Raw genomic sequence first — 22,546 nt, forward strand, 5'->3', positions numbered from 1 at the left:
GCGCTGGTGGCCGCCGGACTCGGCTGGAGCAAGGATGGCGTTTGGACGGCGCGGGCAAGCCGGGGCGGCGGCCCCGGGGACGCGGAGGCATGGGAGTGCAGCGGCCGGCAGATCCCGATGAGGTGGCTGCGGGATGGCCTCGGATCTTGGGCCCGGGCTCAGATCCGGCGGGGTCAACGGCATCCATGGCGGGCCTCCGCGTGTGGTGGGCGAGCTGTGGCGTGGCTGCTTCGGCTAGTGCTCGCTGATCCGTGGTGGTGGCGGCGTGCCACGGATCGAGGACGGCGGCGTGGCGGCGTTGCTCAGGGAGGACCTGGCGTGCGCTGGGTTTGCTGGCAGCGGCTCGACGACGTGTGGTGTTGTCTTGTTGCTGGCAGTAGTGGTGGGTGGTGGTGGCTTCCCGGCGAGGCTGGTTTCGGGAGGCGTAGGAGCGATGTTGTGGCTTCGCGGCGGCGACGGTCTGTTGCTCGTGGTGTGGATGGTGGCGGTTACGAGATCCCCTGGTCTCCCTCTGGAGGTTTCATGGTTGGCTACTCGTGCGGCGACCAGGGGCTGAGGTGGACGCGCCCGTTGTGCTGCGTGGTGGTGTGTGGGCAGCGGCACGGCGGCATCTGGCTCCCTATTCACGGTGATGGCCCAAGGTGACAGCTTTGCCCCGACCCCTTCAGTTTGCTGTGCTCCGAAGACGTGACTGACAGGGCCGAGGAGAAATTTATGCGCGGCTTTGGCTGCAGGCAACGGTGACGCCTGTGGGCGCCTTCTCCTCCCTGGGGGCGTTGTCATGGCCATGTCCATCTCTGGCACCGGGGGAAACCCTAGGCTCGGTTCGCCGGGCCAGGCAGCGGTGGCGTCTCGGCGTCGTCACCTTCTTGGAGGCGTTGCTTAGGTGCTCGGGGTGTCTTTCGGAGGAGCATCTGGTGTGGGTTGCCTCGCTCGCCTCGGCAGCGAGGCTTGAGGTGTCGAGTTTTCATGTGAGGGTTGTTGCCGTGGACATGAGCATCCGGGGCGCTATGTACTCCATCATTGGTGCCTCATCCGTGACGTCTTCTTCGAGTTAGGCTAGCTCCTGCTGTCCACTTGCCGATCTCCTAGGCGCCATGGGTGGAGAGTGCGTTGATCTAGTTTGGTTAGGTGTTTTTGTCGTGCTATGAGGTGTTCCGTACGAGGGCGACGCGGCCTGTGTGCTCTGTGTTCGTCCTATTCGCCATAGTTTGGCTTGAGTTCGGGCAAGGTGAGTTATGTGTCGGTGTTGTCACGGTGGATGTGGATGCTCATCTTTTGATGTAGCACTTTCCCGAAAGGAGTTGTATCGGCCGTCTTGGCTCTTCTTCTATGAATATATGATACGCATGCTTGTGCGTATTCGAGAAAAAAATGTCTGCCTTGCTACTCTGAACTGAAGAGATGTTTTTTATTGGTATCTATGCAAACAAATAGATGATAGCAAGTGTCTTAATATTCGTACTGCAACTAATATTTGAAGTTTTGCTTTTTTTGAAACTCTCAGAGGTGTTGCATGCGAGCTTTACAAAATGCATTTGGATATCAAAGTTGATCTGTGCATTGAAGTGTAACTGTAGCCGGAGTGACCATACGCACATGCAACACTGTAGTTTAAGATCTCGAAGAGATGGCCTGGCAACTTCTTCTCCTGATGTCAGCTTCTTTGCCTTGAGTAAGCGTCAGCGGCATCCCTAGGCCCAACAACAATGACACAAGCAATCAACGGTGGCAGATGTTTTGCACAATCATTTATGTATCTTGCTATTTTTGCAACAAAATTTCTGAATAATGTAACTTGAAATGACTTCTTTGCAACTAACTTCTGAATGAACAAATTGTTGCCTCACATATTGACATTTTATCTCGAACATTTTGTATATATTTTTAGTTCTGATTCAATTGTATTTCACAATAACATGCCAGAAAACCATGTGCTTGTCTTGGAATAACTTGTGAAGCTTTCTTTGTGCTAAAGAACATGTTCCTATTGGTTCTTTTGTTAAAGAACATATTCCTATTGGCTCTTTTGCTTAGTGTTGCACACATCAAGCGTCTGTCATAAAGAAAGAAACAACTTTAGTCTCTGGAAGGTACCATGTACATGTGTACATTCTTGAGACGACAGTTACCGAGCGCCCCATCCCCACACACCCAAACCCAGTGAGAGCGTGAGGCACGGCGCCAGTCGCCGACCATGGAGAATGAGGCGCGCGAATCCCATGGGACCGCACGGAACCGGGCACGGAGCGGCGACGGCGGCGAGGATTTCATCACCAGGCTCCCCGACGACGTCCTCGGCACCATCATCTCCCTCCTCCCCACCCAGGACGGCGGCCGCACGCCGGTTCTCTCCCGTCAATGGCGCCACCTCTGGCGCTCCGCACCTCTCAACCTCGAGATCGGCACCCGACCCCCCGACGCCGACGCCGACGGCCCCGTCCCCACCGTCCCACCCTCCGCTGTCTCCCAGATAATCTCCCAGCACCATGGCCCCGCACGCCGATTCTCCTTCCACTGCCGCGGCCACGACGACCTCTGCGCCCAGGCGGAGAGCTGGCTTCACTCCCGAGCCCTCGCCAACCTCGAGGAGCTCGACATCGCCTACGCCTGCCCGCGGCTGCTGGCATCAGTGCTCCGCTCCGCATCCACCACCATCCTGGTTGCCAAGATCAACGAGTGTAATTTCCCTGGCGAGATCGTGCCGGCCATGAGTTTCCCCAATCTCAAGAAGCTTACCCTGTTTGACACTTCCATCTCAGAGGACGTCTTCCACGCACTGCTCTCCGGCTGCCATACCTTGGAGAGCTTATACATGGCCGAAGTTTCTGGTGCTGGTCGCCTCCGTGTTAGCTCGCCAACTCTCAAGACCATTATCTTCAGTCATAGCTCCAGTGAAATGGCAGAACTGGTGATCTTGGATGCTCCTCGCCTTGTAAGGCTACTATTGCCTCGTTATTACGAAAGTGACCGTGTGATTATCAGGGTAACTAGGGCGCCTATGCTGGAGATATTGGGCCCTTTCATAGCCGCCGTCTCCAAGATCCTACTCTTTCAGGTAGCAGCAAATATCCTACTCTATCAGGTAGCAGCAACGTAATGGTGGAATCTTGCATTCGGTACTCCGACATGTAGATGATAATTTGTGTCTTCATTATTTGCATCTTCAGGGAATAAGCCCGGTCAGCTTGGCAAACTCGATGCGCACCGTCAAGGTTTTGGCTCTCAGATCTTCTGCAGATAAGTTGCATGCAGTTCTTAACATCCTCAGGTGGTTCCCCTGTTTGGAGAGGCTCCATGTCACTGTGAGTGCTCATTTTTGCTTGCTTTAAGTGTCTGATCTGATTCACATATTATAGTCTAGTTAGCAACCGCCATAACATATGCCTCTTCCTCCCTTGTCGCAGTTTCGTAAACACCATGATAGGGATCAGAAAAATGAGCCTCAGCATGAACCACCGCATCCAATCGAATGCCTTGAGACCCATCTAAAAAAAGTGGTATTTAAGCCATTCGAGGGCTATGGGAAACAGGTTGACTTTGCCAGGTTCTTTGTGTTGAGTGCAAAGGTGTTAGACAAAATTGAATTTGAAACACATAATCACTACGGCACTGAAATGGTGGGTTATGAACACAAGCTGCTACAAGTGGAAAACAGAGCCTCTCGACACGCTCGGTTTGTATTCAAGACTTCATACTGACTGAGTACCATGTCAGTAAGCATATCCATGATTGGTTGGTCAGTAGCCGTCTAGCCGACCCCTTCCGACAGCCTTAGAAAGGGTTAACGCCTGAAGATTGAGGTGTCTTGTGCTCATTTGGTAGATGGTGTTGATGCCTGAAGATTGCACCATCTTCCGCTGTTTGCTCTGTTTCTAGTCTGTAGTTCCAGTAACTTATTGTATTAAAGTTTGAGTTTACTGAAATGTAACTTGGTGCCATCTGTCTTGTACAAATTAGCTGCTCCCTCTGTAAAGAAATTTAAGATCTTTTAGATCACTAGCTAGTAATTTTACTCTTTCCTAGAGCAAGTATAGCATTGGATTTGGCTAAGGACCTGAAAATAATGTTGGCTTTGGCAGGGATCCTTGTGTGTACTGCTTCATGCTTGTCAACTTGTTCTCTGCATTGCTGCCAGAGAGATTTAGATTTTCTAGACATGTTCGTAGCTTGCAGAACCAGGAGGCTTTTGCTGGATCCTTGTCACGGTGGCCTGTGGGTGGAGTAGGCTTTCCCTGGGTAGTAGAAGAGATCCGAGGTCTTGAAAGTATGGTTTTGACGAGATTGACTTCATTTTTGTTGTAGGAGTGGTGAACACTTGATGGCAGTTACTGAAATTTCTTTCAGTATACTAACTACTGCAGGATGGCTGTGAATAAGAATGCTACTGTACCAAGTACGGTGGGCACAATTTTTTCTTTTCTTTTCAATACAATCTTGTACGAATGCTATTGAGTGGAGCCAAGCTCATTGCATGGCAACAGCTACTGCTCAGGTGCTCAAGGATTTATTTTAGAAACCTGGGTATTGCGTCAACATGTGCAGTTTTCAGTTAGAAGCATGACGAACGAGAGGTTCAGCTTCCTCCCAGTTTTATGTCCTACTGAAGATACTTTGCCCACCTTTTTTTTTCGAAAAGGACTTTGCCCACCTTCAAAGAGAATACTTTGCCCAATCGAAATTCATGGGGCGATGCACCTGTTCCTAAATGTGCTCTTGCTATCTCATGTGAAGAGGCCTGCAGATTTATTTATTTATTTATTGTGAAAAAAACTCAGATCTGTTATAAAAAGTTCACCAGAAATACAAAATCACCTAAACACAGAGTAAAAATTACGTCAAGGTCCCTGGATCACCGCCGCTACCAAAACGAGCCACCGACGCGCCTGTCGCCGCTCCCAAAATGGAGCCGGTCTGGCCTTATATATGGCAGCCTACGAGTCTTCGCTCATGTGTCCCTAAGGACCAACATCTCGGAATCGCAGTCGTCACTGTTGAACCATTTAATTCATCTAAAAACTTCACACCAAATTTTGCCGTCGTGTACGCACAACGAGAAACCCCAACCCCCGCACTCGAAAGTGGTGGATCTAGAGCTAGTTTGGTTGGAGTCCAGGCTTCCATGCCCGGGTAAAAGTAGCGCCCGGGCCTACAAAAGTAAAGAAGAAAAAGCCTGGCCAGGCTAGCCTGGGTTGATATATTTGGCATATGTCTTGAGTCTGGCTAGCAATCATTTGCTTTGTCAGCTTATAAATTACTGTTGGCCCATAATTTCATCCAATGGAAAGTGTAGCTAGCATCCCAGGCTAAAAATCATGCCTGGTGCTCCAGCCAGACTAATGACCATCAGTTGCCCCATGTCAGGCTTACTTAGGACATGAACCAAACAATATTCAGGCAGGTTTCAGGCAAGCTTCAGGCCAGGCAAATTTGTGCCAGGTCTTCAGCCAAACAAGCCCCTAACCCATATTGACAGATGAATTTGAGAAGCATCGAAGCCCAGAAGACTAAATCGATGAAGAAACGTTGTCATCCATCCAAGCGTCACCCTTGCGAGGACTAAAACCTTAACCTATTTACTAGTTGGAGCCGAGGCACCATGATTGTCCTCCCTGTCACTACCTGCCCGAGTGGAAGACGAACGGGAAATGAATCCACAGGCTCGTCTATGGAAATTATTGGGGATATTACCACTGGGCGTAAACCGGCCAGGAGAAGCCGGGTTAACCCCATAAGTAGTTCATCTGTATCTGAAGTCCATGAAGACAGACGGTGACGCTTTATGAAGGCCCAGGGCCCAAAGCCGGTTTAAGGCCTGTAGACATAAACCGGCGTTGATATGTAAATTTGTGTTGTAAGATAGAAGTAGCAGAGACCGAGCCGGACACGATTATGAGCCGGCCTCGGGATTCTGTAAACCGACGGGCGTCAACCCAGGTATATAAGGGAACGACCCGGCGGCGGTTCACGGACAACAACAACTCGAGGCCCAGGCAAAGCGTATTCGCTCCCTGGTCATTGAAACCCCAGCAATTCCATCACAACTAGACGTAGGTTTTTACCTTCATCGTACGGGGCCGAACTAGTATAAAAACTCTCTTGCGTTCCTTGTCCGCTTTAACCCCTTTAAGTTAACCCGTAGCGATGGCTCCACGACTAAGTCCTTTCTCTAGGACTTCTGCCGTGACAAAACCACGACAGTTGGCGCCCACCGTGGGGCTATCGCACGATGGTTTCAAGTTCTTGGAGGGCAACTTCGAAGGACTCAAGGGTTACGCTGTGGGCCGGATGACCAAGAGTCGTCGCGGCAAGCTCTACATCGACGATGCAGGCTGGGGCCCCGAGGCCGGCTCAATCGAGTACGGGTACCGGGTCCCCTTTGGCGGCATACACGTTTTCATTGGCAAGATCGGCGAACCGGGCCCTGAGCCGGACATCTGCACCGACCTCGTCGAAATGGCTCAGCGTGTGAGATCTTCCCGGGTCAAGCCTGTCATGAGGCGTGCCTTCGTGGGAGTTATCCATGGAGGGGAATCTGAGGATAAATCGGAATCTGGTGGTGAGACCGTCGTTTATTCCGGCGACGAGTCATCGACCGGAGAGACCGAGTCGTTATATCAGTTACAAGATGGCCGGATTGGGGGCTGTTCCGATGGTGACAGTATTCCGGACCCTTTCGTTCTGCCAAACCGGGTTGCGATCTTCATGGCCGGTACGCAACCGGCGCTCCACTCTTCGACCGCAGCGGCGATGATTTTCGGATCGACAGCGGCAACAGCGGCCGGGGTAGGAGGCCCTGTGCGACCGCCAGCTCAGGTTCTATCTAATTTGTTTGACGTGTTGGCAACGCTGATGGCTGAGGTTAACCCAGCGGATCAGGATACACACAATGCGGAAATCGCGAAAGTGAAAGATCAGATCACCCAGGCCAAAGCCGACTTAGCAGCTGAGGATACCAGGATGGCCGCGGAGCGGGCCGCTTTGGATGCACAAGCTTACCGGATTATGCTGGATCAGAGTGCGTCGAACGAAGTCCTGAAGAGGGGGTACCGATCTCGCCTGCCGCCGGTTTACGACGCTAGAAATCTCTTTAACACCCCAGGAGCAGGGACCAGTAATCCGCCGGTGGTAAACCGGGCGGAGGCACCTGGAGCAGGGGCGCCGGTTCAGCCACGTTTGATGGATCCGCCTCGTCAGAACAACATTGTAACACCGCATGTCCCCACGCCACCGGGTCATTACTCTAACCCGATGGACAAGATTGTCGCCGCTTCACGGCTGGCGGCCATCCTGATTGAAGGCAATTCTCCGGCGGCGGTCGAGACGCGTCGGGTTAAGGAGCTTCTTTAGACAGCCTTGGTTCAACAGGAGGCTTATTCATATAGTCGCGATCGGATTCATTCCACTCCCCGTCCAAGCCGGAGTTACAGCAGGCGTATGGATGAACCGGCAGTGTCAAGCAATGCGCGAAACCGTGATCCGCCCCGTGGCAATAACCCAGCGGGTGGTGCTGGTGATGCTCAGGAGGTGGTGCACCGGGCTCGGGCACACAGAGAGGCCGAGTTAGCGGCGCAGCATGAAGCCCGTCAGCTTACTCCGGTTCGTCCAACCACATCGGTGGAACCAGGGGTTACCTCTAGTTCTTTGGGAGTGCCGTGTCTCGTCCCGGCGTTGCGCAATGTGCGCCTACCCAAGGATTTCAAGGGCCCGCGCAAGGTGCAGAATTACACCACCGATTTATCCCCTGAAACATGGGTTGAAAGCTATGAGATGGCCATGGAGGTGCTGGATGTGGATGATGCGGCATGTGCAAAATACTTCACCATGATGCTAGAAGGGACGGCCCGCACTTGGCTAAAGAGCTTACCGGCTAATTCTATCAGGTCATGGGCCGAGTTGAGAGCCCGGTTTATTCAGAATTTCAAGGATACATGTAAGCAGCCCATGTCAATTGTGGACTTAGCTGCCTGTGCCCAGGAGGAAGGAGAGTCAACAACCCATTGGGTGCGCCGGGTTTCGGAGATTTTGCATTCATCGGACCGCATCAACGCTGACACCGCAGTTTTAACATTGGAAGGCAATTGCCGGTTTGAACCCCTGAAGTTGAAGTTGGGACGGCTCAAACGTCATGGTAATGACATGGGAACCCTCATGGCTGCACTGGTGAAGTATGCCGACTCTGATAGTACCAAGGATCCCGAGTCTGACGATGATAAGACAGGAAAGGGAAAAAAGAGCGGCAACGCCAAGGGGCAGCACCACAACCCGGCGGGTCATGGAAACGGCGGCAAGCGTAAGGCGGACCACAGTTTAGACTTTGTGGATAATACTAATACACATGACAAGGGTCAGCGACGTAAGGGTAAACCGCCCCAGCGCGGTGGAGGGCCAAGTCCTAATCCGGACCGTTTGTCTTATCTGTTGAACCAGCCCTGTCCAAAGCATGGGACGAAGGAGATCCCGTCCACGCACCTCTGGAAAGACTGTTACATCATGCAAGAGTTCAAAAATTCTGATTTTTTTCGGTATGATCATGGACCAGGAGGCGGTTTGGGCCCCGGGTCTCATGGGCCGGGTTATGGTGGCGGAGATTCCGGTTCAGGCTTCCACGGTAATCAGGGTGGACATAACAATCAAAGTAATCAGGGTAACCAAGGTGGCTATAATCATCAGGGCAATCAGCAGCAGCAGTAGCAGTCGGGTTACCAGAGCAACCCGAAGCAGTTGAATAGCAGACAGTATCATGTCTTCACCGCTAGCTTGGACAAGCGCGATCAGAAACTTCATAAAAGGGCGGTGAATGCCGTTGAACCGGCGGTGCCCCATTATTTGCGCTGGTCCAAGCAGCCGATTGTGTGGAGTAGAGAAGATCATCCATCCTGGGTTGACAATCCGGGTCATCTGGCTCTGGTGGTGGCACCTCAGGTGGGAGGTTATAAGTTCACTAAGGTACTCATGGATGGAGGGAGTAGTATCAATATCCTTTATTATGAAACTTTCCGTCGCATGGGGTTAACAGATAAAAATCTTAAACCGTCCAATACGGTGTTCCATGGTGTGGTGCCTGGTAAGTCGGCATATCCTGTTGGTAAGATAGCTCTAGAGGTGGCTTTCGGAGATGAGCATGACTCGAGATCAGAAACCTTGACCTTTGAAGTGGTGAAAATCAGAAGCCTGTATCATGCCCTATTTGGACGGCCAGCTTATGCTAAGTTTATGGCACGGCCTTGTTATGTCTATCTGCAGCTCAAGATGCCGGGTCACAAGGGAACTATAACCGTGCATGGGAGCCGCAAGATTGCTCTGGAGTGTGAAGAAGGTGATGCGGCTTATGCTGAGTCGGTTTGTGCAACAGAAGAGTTGAAGTTTTACAAGGACAATGTTGATCCGGCAGTTATGACTTTGTTGAAGAAACCAACTACAGAGCATGATCCGGCCCTGAAGTTTAAATCGGCTGATGAGACTAAGCTTGTTGACTTTGTGCCTGGCGATTCGTCCAAGCAGTTTAGCATCAGTGCTAACTTGGATCCGAAATAGTAAAGCGCGCTCATCGAGTTCATCCGTGAGAATCGGGACATCTTTGCATGGAAGCCTTCTGACATGCCAGGTGTACCGAGAGAACTCGCTGAGCACACTCTCAATGTTGATCCCAAGTATAAACCGGTCAAGCAGTTTCTTCGCCGGTTCAATGAAGAAAGACGCAAAGCTATTGGGGAAGAAGTAGCCAGGCTCTTGGCAGCTGGATTTATCGTTGAAGTATTCCATCCTGAGTGGTTGGCTAATCCGGTGCTGGTCCTTAAAAAGAACGGCACTTGGCGTATGTGTGTGGACTACACAGACCTTAACAAAGCTTGTCCAGCAGATCCTTTTGCCCTCCCTCGTATTGATCAAATTATTGATGCTACGGCGGGTTTGCGAGCGTTTGAGCTTTTTGGATGCATATTCTGGTTATCATCAGATCAAAATGGCAGTTAAGGACCAGGAGAAGACAGCCTTCATAACTCCCTTTGGAGCCTTCTGCTATGTGTCCATGCCCTTTGGGCTCAAGAGTGCCCAGGCGACTTATCAACGGTGTGTGCAGAATTGTCTTCATAAACAGATCGGACGCAATGTTCACGCCTATGTGGATGATACTGTGGTGAAATCAAGGAAGGAGACATTGATTGATGACTTGAAGGAAACCTTCGATAACCTGCGGGTTTACAAAATGATGCTTAATCCGGCCAAGTGCGTCTTTGGTGTACCTGCAGGCAAGCTCTTGGGTTTTTTGGTGTCTAACCGGGGTATTGAAGCTAATCCGGAAAAGATCAAGCCCATCACCTCCTTGGCCAAACCGAAATGTATCAATGATGTACAACGCCTGGCAGGACGGATTGCCGCGTTGAGCCGGTTTATCAGTCGCCTTGGCGAGAAGGCCATCCCTTTGTATCAGATGCTGAAGAAAATGGATAACTTTGTCTAGAGTGATGCCGCTAATGAAGCATTTGAGGACTTAAAGCGGCAGCTGGCTAATCCGCCGGTTCTCGCTGCTCCGGTTGACAAAGAGCCATTGTTGCTATATGTGGCAGCTAACGCCCGGGCTGTTAGTGTGGCTATCGTGGTGGAGCGCAAGGAGGCCGGAAAGGAATATCCAGTTCAACGGCCGGTCTACTATATCAGTGAAGTACTTATTGAGTCCAAGCAGAGGTACCCGCATTGGCAAAAATTGGTGTATGGGGTTTTTATGGCAAGCCGAAAGCTTAAGCAGTATTTCCAAGGTCATCCCATCACGGTGGTCAGCTCTGCTCCATTGGGAGATATAATCCAGAACAGGGAAGTAACTGGCCGAATTGCTAAGTGGGCTATAGAGCTCGGGCCTCACGGGTTGAAATACATACCCCGAACGGCGATCAAATCTCAGGCACTTGTGGATTTCATCAATGATTGGACAGAATTACAAGCGCCAGAGGAGAAGCCGGATCATACTTATTGGACTATTCATTTTGATGGATCCAGGCAATTGGAGGGCTCGGGGCTGGAGTCGTATTAACTTCCCCACGAGGTGATAAGTTTTGTTATGTTCTCCGTTTAATGTTCCCTTGCACTAACAATGCAGCTGAATATGAGGCTTTACTCCATGGTCTTCAGATGGCTAAGGAGATGAACCTAAGCCGAGTTAAGTGCTTCGGTGACTCGGATCTGGTGGCTCAACAAGTGTCCGGCACTTGGGATTCCAAGGACCCACTAATGGCAGCATATCGTCGTGAGGTGGATATTGTTGTAGGTCACTTTAAAGGTTATCAGGTGGATCATGTGGACCGGCGGAAGAATGAAGCGGCGGACGCTTTAAGACGCCTGGGTTCCCAACGTAAACCGGTTCCACCTAATGTCTTCCTGGATGTTTTGCATAATCCGTCCGTCAAGCTCCCTGGTGAAGAGGATGTTCCTGATCCAGAGGCTCAGTTGGTGGCGGCTCTTCATGTTATTCCGGATTGGACGGTTCCATATCTGGCGTATATGAACCGGGGCGAGTTACCAGAGGATAAAACTTTGGCCAGGCAGATAATCCAGTGGTCCAAGTCCATGACTATTATCAATGGAGAGTTACATCATTGTAGTGTGACAGGGGCGTTTCAATGTTGTGTGTCTCCTGAGGAAGGCCGTGAAATTTTGCGTGAGATCCACGAAGGAGATTGTGGTCACCATGCCGGTTCAAAATCTTTGGTGGCCAAGGCGTTTTGTCACGGTTTCTATTGGTTGATAGCTCATGCTGATGCCGAGGACTTGGTCAAAAGATGTGATGGCTGTCAGAAATTCTCAAGGCGCGCTCATGTACCGGCTCAAGAATTGAGGATGATTCCAATCACCTGGCCGTTTGCAACTTGGGGGCTGGATATGGTTGGGCCTTTCAAGAGGTCCAAGGACAAGAAGACCCACCTTTTGGTGGCGGTTAATAAGTTCACGAAGTGGGTGGAAGCAGAGCCAGTTAGTAAGTGTGACGCAGCCACGGCGGTTCAATTCATCAAAAAGGTGATCTTCCGGTTTGGCTTTCCACACAGCATTATAACACACAATGGTACCAATCTGTCAAAGGGTGCCATGAAGGAGTTCTGTCAATGTGAGCACATCCGGCTTGACGTATCATCAGTGGCTCATCCCCAGTCCAATGGTCAAGCGGAGAGGGCCAATCAAGAGATCTTGAGAGGCATCAAACCCCGGCTTATGGTTCCTTTGCAACGGACGCCGGGTTGTTGGGTTGAGGAGCTACCTTCAGTGTTATGGAGCATCAATACCACACCCAACAGATCGACAGGATACACACCGTTCTTCATGGTTTATGGAGCGGAAGCGGTTCTTCCTAGTGACATCTGTCATGACTCACCTCGTGTAGCGGCATACGTTGAAGCTGACAACAAGAAGGCACAGCAGGAAGCTCTTGACCTGTTAGATGAGGAGCGTGACATGGTGGCAGCCCGTTCGGCGATTTATCAGCAAGATCTGCGTCGTTATCATAGCCGCCGGGTTAGAACCAGAACCTTTCAAGAAGGAGATTAGGTGCTTTGACTCATCCAGGATTAGACGGATATGCACAAGTTATCCCCCCCTTGGGAAGGACCCTTTGTGGTCAGCAAGAATCTGCACAACGGGTCATACTACCTAATCGATGTTCGAGAGCGCAAAGACTCACGTAAATCGGAGGAGGAGACCAACCGGCCATGGAATATTGCTCATCTTCGGCCCTACTATACTTGAGCTACAGGCTCTGCTTATGTACATATTATGACAGTATATATTATGATTAATATAATAAACCGGAACCTCAGCTAAAGCGGGGTATCTGTTGTTTTTCTTACATCATGTGTGGTTACATCGAGCTTACAAAGCGGCGTCCGGTTTACCCCTTGATTTAGCTTCTCAAAGCTTTATATTAGATCACTTGTGGGCTTGGTCGTATCCGAACCATAGCTACACCTCTTGATCAGCGCAATGCCACAGCATCACTTGGGGGCTTGGTCGTATCTGAACCATAGCTACACCTCTTGATCGGCTCAAAGCCACATCAATCAGGGGCCAAAGAGGGTGTTGTAAAACAACAGCTCAAACATAGGCACCCACTGAGCACAGCTCACAATGTTGCTTGGGGATTCTTTGCTGTCGAAATGAACTCAGAATCTACACTTGTAACAGGCTATCAAGCCATGGCTTGGAAGCCTGGTGTATACACCTAAAACCCCGGGTTAACATGCCTATTTAAGTAAGTCACTCCACCCAGGTAAACCTGGTATGACCCTTCGAACTTTCACAAGTTACTCTAAAATGAAGACCCTGAACTTGTCAAGTTAAAATGATGATTGGTTAAGGATTGAGGACCATCTTAAAAGGCTTTGCAAAAATGGTTTAACTCAGTGGTCTGGCAACCCATGAAAAGCCTCGAATTTGGGGCCTGGCAGCCCATGAAAAGCCTCGACTACAACGGTTTTTATTTGCCTTTTGCTAAGTTTTCTTTGTTTCATAAGATTTGTGATGTTTTTAAAACCGGTGTTTATCAACCCGGTTAGGCTGTCAACTACAAGTTGTCAGTACACGATCAAATTATAATTCAAAGACTATCAGCCCGGTCTGGTTCTGACTCAAAGTCACCAGTATGGAGTAAACCGGTGTTTATCACAGCCCGGAACGGTTTTCCGATAAATTGGCATCATATAACAGGAGTTACTTCTACTCCGGATTAGGGTTATTACCCTCATTACATAGTTGGTCAGCCAACACTATGCCTAAAGGTCACAGGTATCATAAATTTCCATATTTGGTTATCTTTTACAACCTTGGTTATAAACCTTGGTCATATATACATATTTGGATATCATGACTCGCCCGGTGGTAAACCGCCAGGGCGCTTTAAGCTTCTTATCTGCAGGAATAACTTGAATAAATAGCTATGGATTATGAACATCATATCTTAAGCATGGCGGATTAGCACGCATCAGTTGCAGATAAATATGCACGAAGGCATAACAGACCAAGTGTTTTGACTAGCCTATTACAAGGCGTTTCAGTGCCCAAAGGGATAATTGATTCTCAATAAGCATTGCAGCACGTGGAAGACTAAACCGGCCCCCGGATTATGATTGCTTATCAGCTTGACCTGACGGCTGCGGATCATCTTGCACCGATTCATCTTCTTCGTCTCTACCCAGCGGCTGGAACTCAACAGTTGCCCAGTCAATCCCAGTTAAAGCTTGGAACACAGCTTCGTCGCTTATAAGGGTGGACGGTTCAATATCAGGGGCATAAGTATGCTTACGGATTGGAGGGATCAGATTTTGCGCTTCTGGAATAGGTGCAGCAACCCGTCTGTTCTTGTCATCATAACTTGCCTGATAGTATGAGAGATCAGCTTCTTCAGCCAATTGACAAGCCAGTGGACGTACTTCCCGGTTTATGGCGCGGGGATCCTCCTGGCCAAATTCTGATCCGTCTTCTTTTAAGCTTGGGAAGCCTTTAGCCACGTCCACCAGATCAAGATCAGGCACCCACGCCTTTGCCCGGGTTAGAGCGGTCAGAGCTCTGGCCCTTGTCGCAGCTTTCTTTAGTTCTTCAACCCGGGCAGGCAGCATGGATAGCCTTTCTAAGGTGTCCTTGATCAATGTTGGAGGAGGTTTATTGTGTGAAGCGGTGCAGATGATCCGCGGCACGCCGGTATACAGCTGCTCTATCAGAGTATAGCCCGCTTTCAATTTCTTCTTTACGTCAGAGCCCAGATGGCTAATGCGAGTTCCTGTACCATTGTACACATCAGTAACCGACAACACATGGGAAAGATATGTTGAAAGTATTAAGGAAAAAATGTTTACCGAACACAGCAGCAGTCATGGCATGAATCTGCCGCTTTACGCCGGTCAGTTCGTCAACCACCGGTTTAAGAGCGGCTTCTGCGTGTTCAGCCCTTTTTATCAAAACGGATTTTTCAGTCTCCCAATCCGCCCGCTCTTTGTTGAAACCCTCTTTTAGTTTTTCCATAGCGCCTAGGGCGCTGGTCAATGCTTCCTTCGCTTTGGAGGTTTCAGCTTGTTCGTACTTGAGGTTCTCTTGCAGATCAGCGGTTTGGCTTTCCTTCTTGCTCAGTTCAGCCTATAAATAGACTGATATATAATGAGTTGACGGTACATATTTGAAGTACCAAGCACATAACAAGTTATGCCCTTAGTACTTGGGGGCTAATGCATATTTGCTCTTTATCAGAAATTTTTACAAGTCCCAAGCACAATACAAGTATTAAGCTTAGCACTTGGGGGCTAATGTGTATTTGCTCATAAAATGCTGATATGGGAATTCTTCTACAAAGTCCCGGTTCATCTTTATAAAGTTAAACCGGCCCTTGGGGGCTACATCAGTGAAGTTAAGATGCATTGGTGCAAACATGAAATTGTTACTAAGTCCCGGTTTAAATTGGTATCTTAAACCGTCACTTGGGGGCTACTGGAGTTGATAAGCTGCAATTAAATATAAGAGAGAAACACTTATGAAGTTACCTCATATCGCTCCTTCATCATATTTACCAAACCGGCTTCATAGTCACGGCTGGTGTACAGACGGTTCAGGAAGCCAGAGTGAAGGTCTTGAGCATTCAGATGGGCATAATTTGACAAATCGGCGTTCCATTTGCCTTTGCCAATTGTAGAGAGCTCATCTTTGGCAGTATGTTTTGACAAAGCGATAGGGTTGCCCGGAGCGGTATGGCCAGTGCCAGTAATCATAATGTCACCATCTTTGTCATCAGCAGCCGTTACTGGGGTTGGCGGTTTGTCAGTATTTTTAACTGGACTTGCCAGTTTATTGTCAGTTCGGACAGGGCTGGTTGGCTGGTCAGCATGGCTTGTGGTGTCAACTTCTGCCTGCTCAGCAACGAAGTCATGATCTTGAGGCGGTGGGTCATTCAGTATGGCATCAATGTTGGTCTCTTCAGGATCTGGAGTTTTCTCCGGTTCAACAGCCACGTCTTCATCAGCTGGTTTATTCAACCGAGCTTTCTTGCTGGGTCTGGGCTTGGCGCTGAGAAAAATAAACATGAGGATCAGTACAGTATATCAAAATAGCAACATCAAGGATAACAACAAGTGTATAGCTCACCCAAGAACCATTTTGAGGGGTGGAAGTTTTGTGGCCGACGACTCGCTAGAAGATGAGTGAGAAGTACCCTGATAATTTGAATCAGACGGGTTAAGAGGCTGGCGGAAACAACCTGCTTTGGGGCATGAAGTATCAATGGGATAAGAGACCCCTGATCGGCGTTTCCGAACCGGACTGTTTGGTAAACCGGCGGAGGTAACTACCTGGCCGCAGTGCCAGGTTGTGCGGCGAGCCTCATGCTGTTGTGTCTTAAAAAGAAAGTTTGGGTCCAAGTAAGCAAGGGGGTGAGAAAATTTTACTTTCCGGTATGCTCGATGGATTTTTGATGTCGGTAGAGGATCTGAATCGGAGGAAAGAATGATTACCTCTACATCATCAGCATGACTGCCTTCAGCGTCGTCCTGATAATAATCATTGTCAATAAGGTGTACGAAAAATGAACCAAGAGAGTCAAGTTCTACCTCTGGTTCCGGATTACCCACATCGTCATCAGCTGGTAGATCGGAGGATGCAGTGGTCCTTTTCTTGGCAGATTTTTTAACAACCTTGGTCTTTGGACGAACTGGCTTGACCGGTTTGTCTTGCGGCTTCGCCGGTTTGTCTTGTGATGGTTTCTTGTTCCAGAACGGATCATCACCCTGTCAGAAAATAAATCACACTTTCACATAATATTTGGACAGAAGCAACTTCAGATAAAAAGATTATATGATTCTTACAGCTGGTGGTTTGTTGAAGGTGCAAAAAGGGAGTAGTCCGGTTTGGGCACAGACAGCCTCCGGTTCGTTCAGTATCTTTTTTACAGCCTCAGTCACTTCTGCATCTGTGAGCTGAATGTCAATGTGCCGCTGAGCATCCTTCAAACTCCCCGTATACTCACACATCAAACCGGAGCGCCGGCTTAAGGGCAGAATACTCCAGCTTATCCAACAACGAGCAAGATCAACTCCTGTCAAACCGTTTGCCATGAAGGCTCTAAGCTTTGATAATTGAGGAGCATAGTTGGCCCTTTCTCTTGCAGTCAACCTCTGAGGAAAAGGATGTGTGTTGCTCAGGCGTTCAGGGCGGTAACCCGGCAGGGGGTTTTCATCAGGTGGAGATGTATCCATGCAATAAAACCAAGTCTGGTTCCACTCTTTGGGGTGACTGTGGAGTTTGGGATGAGGGAAGGTGACTTCTTTCCTTTTCTGAACCGCCATTCCGCTCAGTTCCGTATTGGGTCCATCCGAGAACTCGGTGCGACGGTTTAAGTGAAAGAAATCCCTAAACAGTTCGACTGTAGGTTCCTCTTGCAGATAAACCTCACAGAAGACTTGGAAGTGGCAGATGTTGGTCACAGAATTGGGACCGATGTCTTGAGGGCGCAGCTGAAAATTGGCTAGTACATCTCGGAAAAATTTCGAACCGGGAGGGCTAAAACCTCGACTCAGATGGTCAGCAAACACGACTACCTCTCCGTCCTTGGGTGTAGGAGGATTTTCTGGGCCAGGGATCCTCTAGTGGATGACATCTTTCTTGGCTAAAGCGCCCGTTTTAACAAGATTGTTTAACTGTTCTTCGGTTACTCGAGAAGGAGCCCAATTGCATTCGTAGACTTGCTTGGCCATGGCAATGAAAGATCTGAAACATGATTATTGCCGGTTTAAGATTTACAATGGACAACTATACATCGGTATAAGGATGTAAGCATATTGTTAAACCGGAATTGGTTATTCGTAATCCGGAGTCTGCCAATGGAAACAGTACAATGATGAATGCATTGGCGGTTCAACAGGGGACTAATGGTATCTACTGGGTCATCATTTTGTATATAAAGTTAAACCGCCCCATCTGGTATTAAAAGTGTATAAGCGAAGGAAGAACCAAGTTTCACATCTTGCCATGGTAATTTCAGATCTACCGCGCATTGGAAAAACAAAATATATTCTGGTCTAATATCAACCGCTTAAAAAGTTCAGTAAGTTCAGATGAGTTGGATATCAAGCAGGTGCCTTAACAAGAAGAAAGGATTCTAAACTACAAAAGGCGCTGAAAATAGTCAGATCTAACCGGCCGTTGGTGCTACCGAAGGAAGGGCAGGTTCAAGCTACGAAGAACACCGAACCCTAATGGCGGATCTAGGGCGAGAAGAAGAGGGACTTACTGGTGCAGGAGGAAGCAGCGGAGGATCACCGCTTTTCTCTAATTCGATCAGGTTGATGCAGCGGCCTTTGTCGAAGCAGAGGCGAAGGACGACGGCGGCGGCAGAGTTTGAGGGTCGGTCGGCGCGAGGAAGACGACGACGCGAAGAGGCACGAGGGGGAAAATGGAAAGACCCCTGGCCCTATTTATAAGGGCAGAAAGATAAGCGTCAGGCGCGGAAATCGAGGAGCCTAAATTTTGGATATGAGGCGGAGCTGTCGCCTCGATTGTCGGAGGCTCATTAATGAAGGTGGATTATACACAGTTTTAAATAACATGTGACGTCACGGCGGTTTACCATGGTCCTAGAAGATGATGTCACGGCGGTTTACAAGATTATGTGAAGATGTTGAAGAAGAAATTTTCTTAAGTATTGAGGATTGACATGAACCAGTTCAAATCAATCTGGCGCCTAATGTTGGGGATATTACCACTGGGCGTAAACCGGCCAGGAGAAGCCGGGTTAACCTCATAAGTAGTTCATCTGTATCTGAAGTCCATGAAGACAGACGGTGACGCTTTATGAAGGCCCAGGGCCCAAAGCCGGTTTAAGGCCTGTAGACATAAACCGGCGTTGATATGTAAACTTGTGTTGTAAGATAGAAATAGCAGAGACCGAGCCGGACACGATTATGAGCCGGCCTCGGGATTCTGTAAACCGACGGGTGTCAACCCAGGTATATAAGGGGACGACCCGGCGGCGGTTCAGGGACAACAACAACTCGAGGCCCAGGCAAAGCGTATTCGCTCCCTGGTCATCGAAACCCCAACAATTCCATCACAACTAGACGTAGGCTTTTACCTTCATCGTAAGGGGCCGAACTAGTATAAAAACTCTCTTGCGTCCCTTGTCCGCTTTAACCCCTTTAAGTTAACCCGTCGCGATGACTCCACGACTAAGTCCTTTCTCTAGGACTTCTGTCGTGACAAAACCACGACAGAAATGGATTAGCGGTCACGGCGTCCGCTAATCGCCATTGGCTGGTGGCGGCGATGCTGCGGTGACTGTCTCAGGGCAGCGGGGACGGTTGAAATCAAGGAGGTGATCACGGGAGTCGCGGCGGAGCTGGGGGTGGTCGACGAAGTCATGGCGGCTGCTACCAAAATCGACGTGGAGTGGCGACAGAAAGTTGACAGTAGGGAAGTTTCACCGAGTGATGGTTGGGTTGTCGCCCATGCGTTTTTGGTTTCAGGGCAGTAGGTAGTGGTGAGGTATATTTGCATCACTTTTTAGCAAAACTTAGGCATGACGTAAAAAAAAGTCGAGCACCCTGCAGTACATCGGCTGGAGACGTTTTCTTTTCTTTCCAAAAAGCGACTCAACATGGCAGTTTATTTTAGCGCGGCCGCCATTTCTGGCATCTGATGTAGACGCCCTTACGCGGCACGGAGTTTTCGCACGAGCGAAGTACAGTAGTACCATCCACGTGAAGGCCTGAAGCTGAAGGGCATTCATTCATGAACCATGATCACGGCTTATTACAGCACGCGCAGGATATCATAGCTCTAAATTACATGCAAGGTTTAAGATACAATTATCATATCAACCATTGTATATGCCCTAATAAAAACACCATAGCTCTACAACAGGCCACTCACTACTGGAAAACTATGCACGTCCAGCAACAAAAATGGAGCCAATCTAGTCAAAACCGTACTTTAAAGAACTCGGATCTCTTCTACCTAAGGATAGCCTACCCCACCAACAGATCACAGTGACAAGGATCCAGCAAAAGCCTGGTTTTGAAAGCAACAAACATGTCTTGAAAAACTAAATCTCTCTGGCAGCAATGCAGAAAACAAGTTGACAAGCATGAAGCAGTACACACAAGGATCCCTGCCAAAGCCAACATTATTTTCAGGTCCTTGGCCAAATCCAATGCTTTAATTGCTCTAGGAAAGAGTAAAATTACTAGCTAGTGATCTAAAAGATCTTATATTTCTTTACAGAGGGAGTAGCTAATTTGTACAAGACAGATGGCACTAAGTTACATTCAGTAAAACTCAAACTTCAATACAATAAGTTACTGGAACTACAAAGCAACTATAGACTAGAAACAGAGCAGACAGCGGAAGATGGTGCAATCTTTAGGCATCAACACCACCTACCAAATGAGCACAAGACACTTCAATCTTCAAACATTAACCCTGTCTAAGGCTGTCGGAAGGGGTCGGCTACTGACTGACCAATCATGCTTATGCTTATTGACATGGTACTCAGTCAGTATGAAATAATCTTGAATACAAACCGAGCGTGTCGAGAGGCTCTATTTTCCACTTGTAGCAGCTTGTGTTCATAACCCACCATTTCAATGCAGTAGTGATTATATGCTTCAAATTCAATTTTGTCTAGTACCTTTGCATTCAATACAAAGAACTTGGCAAATTCAACCTGTTTCCCATAGCCCTGGAATGGCTTAAACGCCACTTTTTTGAGATGGGCCTCAAGGCATTCGATTGGATGTAGTGGGTGATGTTGAGGCTCATTTTGCTGATCCATATCATAGTGTTTACCAAACTGCGACATGGGAGGAAGAGGCATATGTTATGGCGGTAGCTAACTAGACTATAATATGTGAATCAAATCAGACACTTAAAGTAAGCAAAAATGAGTACTCACAGTGACATGGAGCCTCTCCAAACAGGGGAACCACCTGAGGATGTTAAGAACCGCATGCAACTTATCTGCAGAAGATCTGAGAGCCAAAACCTTTATGGTGCGCATCGAGTTTGCCGAGCTGACCGGGCTTATTCCCTGAAGAAAGCAAACAATGGACATAAAAATTATCATCTGCATGTCGGGGTGCCGAATGCAGGATTAGACGACAACGTTGCTGCTACCTGAAAGAGTAGGATATTGGAGACGGCGGCTATGAAAGGGCCCAATATCTCCAGCATAGGCGCCCCAGCTACCCTGATAGTCACACGATCGCTTCCGTAATAATACGGCAACAGCAGCCTTACAAGGCGAGGAGCATCCAAGATCACCAGTTGTGCCATTTCACTAGAGCTATGGCTGAAGATAATGGTCTTAAGAGTCGGCGAGCTAACACGGAGGCGACAAGCAGCAGAAACTTCGGCCATGTATAAGCTCTCCAAGGCATGGCAGCCGGAGAGCAGCGCGTGCAAGACGTCCTCTGAGATGGAAGTGTGAAACAGGGTGAGCTTCTTGAGACTGGGGAAATTCATGGCCAGCACGATCTCGTGGGGGAAATCACAACCATTGATCTTGGCAGCCAGGATGGTGGTGGATGCGGAGCGGAGCACTGACGCCAGCAGCCGCGGGTTGGCGTGAGCGATGTCGAGCTCCTCGACGTTGGCGAGGGCCCGGGAGTGAAGCCAGCTCTCCGCCTGGGCGCAGAGGTCGCCGGCGCCGCGGCAGTGGAAGGAGAACCGGCGCGCGGGGCCATGGTGCTGGGAGATTATCTGGGAGACGGCAGAGGGTTGGACGCGGGAGGGGGTGAGGACGGGGCCGGCGGCGCCGGGGGGTCGGATGCTGACCTCGAGGTTGAGAGGCGCGGAGCGCCAGAGGTGGCGCCATTGGCAGGAGAGGACGGGCGTGCGGCCGCCGTCCTTGGTGGGGAGGAGGGAGATGATGGTGCCGAGGATGTCGTCGGAGAGCCTGGCAATGAAATCCTTGCCGCCGCCGGTCCGTGCCCGCTTCCGTGCGGTCCCATGGGATTCGCGCGCCTCCCCCGCGGCCTCCTTCTCCATGGTCGGCAACCGGCGAGGGGTAAGGCCGCGTCTCACACTCTCACTGGGTTTATGGGGATGGGGCGCTCGGTAACTGCAGGCAGCGGTGCGTCGTGGTAGTAACTTCTCCTGTTCAAAATGGTTCAACCTCCCATGTTCGTCTCACGCCCCACCAGTTTTTTAACTCCTTCGGTTCGATAACCGCCACCCACGCACGAACGTCTCCTTCGCTGCGATCCCCAACTGCCGCTGCACCGGGGAGAAACACCGGTTCCCCACGAACGGACGTGGCTGTTCGTAGCGTCGGTTCCCTTGTGTAAATCCTGTACTAGTACTAATCATCAATGGAATGGAATAGACGGTTCGACTCGTTCATTCACAACACGCCCGGGACGCACCTTCCCGGTGGATCTTCTTCCAAGGAGAAGAATGCCGCTCCAGGATCTTCCGCTCCACGCCGGCAAGCCAGCTGCCGGTGGCACGGGATCATGGTGGCGGTGCTGGACGGGCGCCGCTTGAATTGGGTTGGGGTTGATTAGTTGATGGGAACAAGAAATATTTGGTC

At 49.6% G+C, this 22,546-nt stretch overlaps 2 protein-coding genes across 3 annotated transcripts; one reads left to right on the forward strand and one right to left on the reverse strand.

The window, feature by feature from the left end:
* The first annotated feature begins 2,118 nt into the window (after positions 1 to 2,118).
* LOC109755120 (F-box/LRR-repeat protein At4g14103) lies at positions 2,119 to 4,152 on the forward strand. 2 transcript variants are annotated; one of them, XM_020314002.4, is made up of 3 exons: positions 2,119 to 3,058; positions 3,171 to 3,305; positions 3,408 to 4,152. In XM_020314002.4, exons 1-3 carry the CDS (start codon positions 2,198 to 2,200, stop codon positions 3,699 to 3,701), a joined length of 1,290 nt encoding a protein of 429 aa, XP_020169591.1. In that variant the 5' UTR covers positions 2,119 to 2,197; the 3' UTR covers positions 3,702 to 4,152. The 2 variants fall into 2 exon arrangements, with proteins under 2 accessions (XP_020169591.1, XP_020169590.1); XM_020314001.4 differs by having other exon boundaries at positions 2,128 to 3,085.
* A 15,226-nt stretch (positions 4,153 to 19,378) lies between these two features.
* Positions 19,379 to 22,002, reverse strand: LOC109755096 (F-box/LRR-repeat protein At4g14103-like). The gene is made up of 4 exons (XM_020313975.2): positions 21,130 to 22,002; positions 20,909 to 21,043; positions 20,645 to 20,806; positions 19,379 to 20,575 (listed from the first exon to the last, which is right to left on the reverse strand). Exons 1-4 carry the CDS (start codon positions 22,000 to 22,002, stop codon positions 20,510 to 20,512), a joined length of 1,236 nt encoding a protein of 411 aa, XP_020169564.1. The 3' UTR covers positions 19,379 to 20,509.
* Between the last annotated feature and the right edge of the window lie 544 nt (positions 22,003 to 22,546).

The sequence above is a fragment of the Aegilops tauschii genome, chromosome 6 (assembly GCF_002575655.3).
Source record: "Aegilops tauschii subsp. strangulata cultivar AL8/78 chromosome 6, Aet v6.0, whole genome shotgun sequence".
In the NCBI taxonomy this organism is placed as follows: domain Eukaryota; kingdom Viridiplantae; phylum Streptophyta; class Magnoliopsida; order Poales; family Poaceae; genus Aegilops; species Aegilops tauschii.

Bases quoted from the DNA above. Each gene is read 5' to 3' on its own strand.
- LOC109755120 (XM_020314001.4), top strand. From the start codon at position 2,198: ATGGAGAATGAGGCGCGCGAATCCCATGGGACCGCACGGAACCGGGCA. The intron at 3,086-3,170 runs GTAGCAGCAACG...TTGCATCTTCAG, and splicing joins CAAATATCCTACTCTATCAG to GGAATAAGCCCGGTCAGCTT. The intron at 3,306-3,407 runs GTGAGTGCTCAT...CCCTTGTCGCAG, and splicing joins TGGAGAGGCTCCATGTCACT to TTTCGTAAACACCATGATAG.
- LOC109755096 (XM_020313975.2), bottom strand. From the start codon at position 22,002: ATGGAGAAGGAGGCCGCGGGGGAGGCGCGCGAATCCCATGGGACCGCA. The intron at 21,044-21,129 runs GTAGCAGCAACG...TGCTTTCTTCAG, and splicing joins CCAATATCCTACTCTTTCAG to GGAATAAGCCCGGTCAGCTC. The intron at 20,576-20,644 runs GTACTAGACAAA...TATGAACACAAG, and splicing joins TCTTTGTATTGAATGCAAAG to CTGCTACAAGTGGAAAATAG.